This window comes from Pteropus alecto, unplaced genomic scaffold, assembly GCF_000325575.1.
Source record: "Pteropus alecto unplaced genomic scaffold, ASM32557v1 scaffold147, whole genome shotgun sequence".
NCBI lineage: Eukaryota > Metazoa > Chordata > Mammalia > Chiroptera > Pteropodidae > Pteropus > Pteropus alecto.
Window position 1 is genome coordinate 464727 of NW_006440648.1, and position 5477 is coordinate 470203.

The 5477-nt window shown below is 41.8% G+C and overlaps 1 protein-coding gene across 2 annotated transcripts in view; it reads left to right on the forward strand.

Annotated features, from left to right (window-relative positions):
- The window catches only part of ZC4H2 (zinc finger C4H2-type containing), a 72293-nt gene that overhangs the window by 30598 nt on the left and 36218 nt on the right, over positions 1-5477 (forward strand). For both annotated transcript variants that reach the window (XM_006917824.3, XM_025050974.1), the window contains one exon: positions 1906-1981. In XM_006917824.3, coding sequence (XP_006917886.1) covers positions 1929-1981 — 53 coding nt within the window. In that variant the 5' untranslated portion in view covers positions 1906-1928. The remainder of the gene's footprint in view (positions 1-1905; positions 1982-5477) is intronic.

Here is a 5477-nt window from a genome sequence, read left to right on the forward strand (position 1 = left end):
CAGCAACATAGTGAAAAGATTATTCACCACGATCAAGTGGGCTTCATCCCAAAGGCACAGGGATGCTACAATATACCTAAATTGGTTAATATGATATATCTTACATAAAGAAATTAAAAAATAAGAGTGATATGATCATAGCAATAGATGCAGAAAAAGCCTTCGACAATATACAGCATCGAAAACTGATGAAAAAAACAAAACAAAACAAAACAAAACAAAATGGGCAAACTTAATCAGAGAGAGCTCCCACTCACCTTTAGTTGGGAATGAGTCAGAGTCCTCCATTTTTCCAAAGCCCAGCTCTCTGGGCTTCTCTGTGCTCTCTGAGTAACTACCTTTTACATGCTCTCATCTCCTCTAAGTCATTCTCTACTTTGCCTCTAGAGTCACCTCCCTAAGACATCCCCCCAACCTTATCACTCCTGTGCTTGGAAAAATAACTTGGCATATGTGCCTGTACAATTAAGTCCACTCTTTAGTGCGACATTCAAGGTCTTCCACAATATAGTTCCAACATATTTTTTCTAGATACATCTCTCACTTCTCTTTCCCATCCCACATATGAACCTTATGCTCCAGATGCCTTGACTTACCTGTCTTTTCCTTACCTGTGTTATGCCCTCTCCTGGGAAGTCCATCCTCCCCAATAGTCTGGCAAATTCTCAGTCACTTTTTGAAACCCATTTACATCTTCTCTGCTCAGGTTACACCTTATCTATTCCTTTATTATGGCAGCACACTGCACTGTAATTAATGTTACCTTTCAGTCTCTCCTGCTCCTCAAAGGCAAGGACTTGTTTTTATTTATCTTCGCCTTCTCCAGTGCCTCCCGTAGTACTTCCTTCACTAACTGGCAGAGTTCAGTAACTAGAATGGATGATGGTGTAAAAGTGGAAATTCTCCAGTTTCAGGGAAGAGGTATCTCCAGGCACCATCCCCTAGGGAGAGCAGTAACTCAGTTACAGGGAGGTGATATCCCCGGGCACCGGCCCCAGGGAGAAGCGCAACATTCCAAAGAAAAGATGATAAAACTGCCTATTAGGCCCTGTTTGCTGGGAGTTCCCCTGAATACATTTATCTGTGTACAAAGAGTTAACAACTAACTTCTGCTTCTTGTAATCTGTTCATTCAAAGATGTAAAAAAACCTTATAAGCAGCCTGCTCGGGAAGCTCGGGGCTGATCTCCTCTAACCCTGCATGGTAGAGAGTCAGTCGCCAGCTGGCTAATAAAGGCTCATAATTAATCTCACTTGTCTCCATGGGTCTCAGAATCATTCGCGCCACAACAATGGGTCTGAAGGAACGAAGTCACCCCTCCAACCCCCTCTCTTTAGCAGCTGCTCCCCACCTCTCTCCCACCTCTACTCCACCACACCCCATCTCCATCTGAATGCCAAAACCACTAGTTCCCAGGCAGCAGCCTGAACACTCAACATCTCAAAACGAATTCCCCTTCAGGGTTTCTGCCAGTTGCAAAGTATCCACTAATTAGCAACTCCCGGTAACCTTTTGGGGGTGAGTAGGCGTGAGGTTCCCGGGAGAGGTGTATGTTGTCTCTTATCCCTCCAGTTGCCTCCTGGGGTATTTTCGCCCTATTTTTTCTGCGCACAAGACACACGAGTATCACCATTCCCTTGCACTCCTCCTAACCTTTGACTTAATTAGGTGACAAATTGATTTAAAGTGCGGCTGCCGGAAGAGAAACAGGCATTTCTCGCTTCGTCTTCTGGGACTTGTAGTCCTGCAGGCCCCCAGACTGCCTGGCTGGCCCTGGAGCTGTGGACTACAGCTCCCAGGCCTTCTCCGAGTCCCTACCGCACAGACTCAGAGCCCCATGCCCAGAGGAGGTGGTTACATTGTGTCTATTGTATCCCTCGACTTGTGTGTTTGTACCTTTCTCAGGACGTGAAATTTGAGTGAAAAGCATGGCAGAAGAGCAAGAAATAATGTGCAAATTGGAAAGCATTAAAGAGATCAGGTAAGTGTAATGTTACAGCGCCCCAAGCCCCCCTCGAACCCCCCGCAAAATCCCTCGCTGAAGGAGAGGGCTGAGTTACCTTGGAAAGTATCTATTGTTGGGCTACTTGGGGAGTTGGGGAAAGGAACCCATACACCACGGATTTCAGGGATGGGAAGGAGGCTGGGGAGAGTCGAAACAGACTAGTAGAGACACATAGAAACAGAGACTGATGGAGAGAGACCTCGCTAGATGTGGCTGAGAAAGCCATATGGAGACAAACCGCGCGCGCGTGCGTGTGTGTTGATCCCAAGACAGCTTTATTCTTCTTGAGATGGGAGTTGGGGATCGGCATTATTGAACTTGTTATTATTATTATTATTATTATTATTATTAATTATTATTCCAGTATTTGTTGGCTTCAAGGTATATTTACCTCCTTGCTGTTTAGGAGTTGAGATTTTTTTGCAGTCTCCCATTTAACTTCAGGATCGGGAGCTCCGGTGAGCCTTTTGAGAGCAGAGTCTAGCGCGTTGGGTCTGGTGGCGGCTGCCAGGGGATGCGGAGGAATCTCAGCAGGCCCCTGTTGGGAGGACGGCAAACGCTCGCGTGTGTATATTTTTTGCTTTCGCTCATTAGCTACTTGCTTCCTCCCCTATTCCGTGCTTGGGAAGAAGAATGGGAGCGATGGAGACTGGGGAGGAGGTCGCTGCATCACATAGTGGGATCGCAGCAGTTGCTCTGAGGCAGCAGAGGTGAAGGGCAGGCAAAGCAGGCAAAGTGGGAGTTGCCTGAACCCCTGACCCCTTCTTTACTCTGGAAGCGGCTTTGGCCAGGTGATGATGTTGTCCTTGCTCAGAACACAAGTGGGCTGCCAGGTCCTGCACCAGGCCTTCCTTCACCTGTCTTCTCTGTCAAAGCAGCCCCTCTCCCCTTGCCCCAGCTTCCACCCTCATTCTGAGTGTGGCATGGTTCCAGCTGTCTTCCTTTAGTGTTTTTCAGGAACCTGGAGAAAAAGAGGGGGAGGATATCAAGTGTGGCAATTTAAGACATAAGACTTTGACCAAGAGATTTAAATTAACACTTGAAGCGAATGCCTAGGATGAGACAACACATTATGGTGGTGGTGGGGAAGCACCTTGACATTTTTGTCCTTTGGAGGGTTTGCATCTTAACTTTTACAAGGGAGTAAAAGGAAGGGAACAAAGAGCTGGTGTTCCAAGCTCTTTGATTGACTATCCCTCATTTCAGCAAGAGTCTTCAGAGCTTTCAACACCTCCTTTACAACTTGGAAAATAGAGGCTCAGAAAATTTAAGTAATTTTTCCAGAGCCAAACAGCTTGAAAATGTCAGATTTTGACAAGAACCCAGTCAATCTGTGGATAGGCTCTGGTCTTCCCACTCTATCCTATGGAAGGTCTGAGAAAAGGTCGAGAGATGGGGCATGTTTCAATTTTTTTTTTCTGGAAAAATATCAGGAAATAGGGAGCGAGATACCTTGATACAGGAAAAGGCCAACTGTCATAATGACAATGCAGCTAATAAGAAGCTTAAGTGTGCAATCAGAGAGCCTAAACTTTGACTCTTACTGGATTTAAAGGAGCCCCTGCCCAATACTAAGAGAAGGAACATTTGGGAGCAAGGAGAAGTGATCTATCCCACTGGCGACCAAATAAGGGCTATGAATTTTACCCTCACCAGTGGTAAACCAGGCATTCCTACCACTACTAGCTGGGATAGGATCATCAGAGGCCTAGAGAGAGGGCTGAATTCCCACCCATAACCAGCAATTACAAGAAAACCCTCCCCGATGTGGATGTTAACCAGAGACCCTAGACTTCTATTGCCTCCCTTCCCTGCAAAAGGAGAATGTAAGAGGAAGCCTACACAAATGAAAGATTTAAAATATATCTAGTGTTGAAATTTAATCCAAAAAGATCACTTGCCATACCAAGATTATCAACTTAAATGACAAAAGTAAACAGATGCCAGCATTGAAATAACACAAATGTTAGAATTATCTGACAATGATTTTAAAGCAGTCATCCTTGAAATGCTTTGATAAGCAATTGTAACACACTTGAAACAAATTATAAAATAGAAAATTTCAACATATAAATGAAAAACATAAAGAAGAACCATATGGAAACTTGAGAACTTAAAAACAATAGCCAAAAAATCCCAAAAAACAAAAAAAAAAACCCACAAACCTCTAAAAACTAAAATTTCACTCAACAGCAATATATAGGAGACAGAGGAAAGAATCAGAGAACTTAAACATAAAACAATAGAAGTCACCCAATCTGAATAACAGAGACATTAGATTCAAGAGAGAGGGAGCATTGAACAGAGCCTCCAGACCTTTGGGTGTATTTACATTCATGTTAATAGTTATATTCATGCCAATAGAATCTCAGATAGAGAGATGAAAGAGGGTAGAACAGGAAAAGTACTTAAAGGAATAGTGGCTAAAAACTTCCCAAATTGAGCAAATAACACAAGCCTCCAGATTTAAGAAGCTAAACAAACACCATCAAGATAAGCCCAAAGAAATTCACCAAGACACATCATAGTCAACTTTCTGAAAACAAAAGGCAAAGAAAAGATCTTCAAAGCAGCCAAAGAGAAACAACACCTTACCTATACCTTCAGAGGGGAAAAAAAAAATAGAATGACATGAGATTTCTTATCAGAAACTGACAGGGCCCTAAGAAGAAGTGGCACAACATTTTTCGAGTGCTAAAGAAAAAGAATCATCAGCCCAGAATTCTTATGTTCAGTGATATCTTTCAGTAATAGAGAGATAATCAAGACATTCATAGATGAAAGGAAATAGGGAATTTATCAGTAAGAGGTCTACCCTAAAAGAATAACTAAAGTAAGTTCTTAAAACAGAAAAGAAATGATAAGAAAAGGAACCTTGGAAGAAAGAACACAGTAAGCAAAAACATGGGCAAACACAACAGAATTTCTTTTCCTATTTAGTTGTCTGAATTATGTTTGATGATTGTATTAAAATTTATCATAGTCTCATAGTCTCAGTGTATGTACAGGAAATATTTAGATTATTTCTGTTATAAATGGGACTAAAGGGATGTAAAAGAGAGGTAAAGTTTCTGTATTTCACTTGAACTGGTGAAATGATGACATCAGAAGACGGTGATAAATTATGTATATATAATGTAATACTGAGATAAAACACTAAAGAAGCTATACAGAGATATGCACTCAAAAACATTATAGATAAACCAAATGGAATTTGAAAAACTGTCACCCACAGGAGAGCAGGACAAAGAAAACAGAAAAAAAAGCTAAAAACAGAAAACAAACAGGTAACAACAACAAAAACAGACTTACCCTTAAGATATCGATCATTTTGTTGAATATAAGTGGTTTAATTACACCAATTAAAAGACAGAGTAGATTTTAAAAACATAACTCGACTATATGCTGTCTACAAGAAGTGCACTTCAAATATAATGATCAATTAGGTTTATAGTAAAAAGGATGGAAAAAG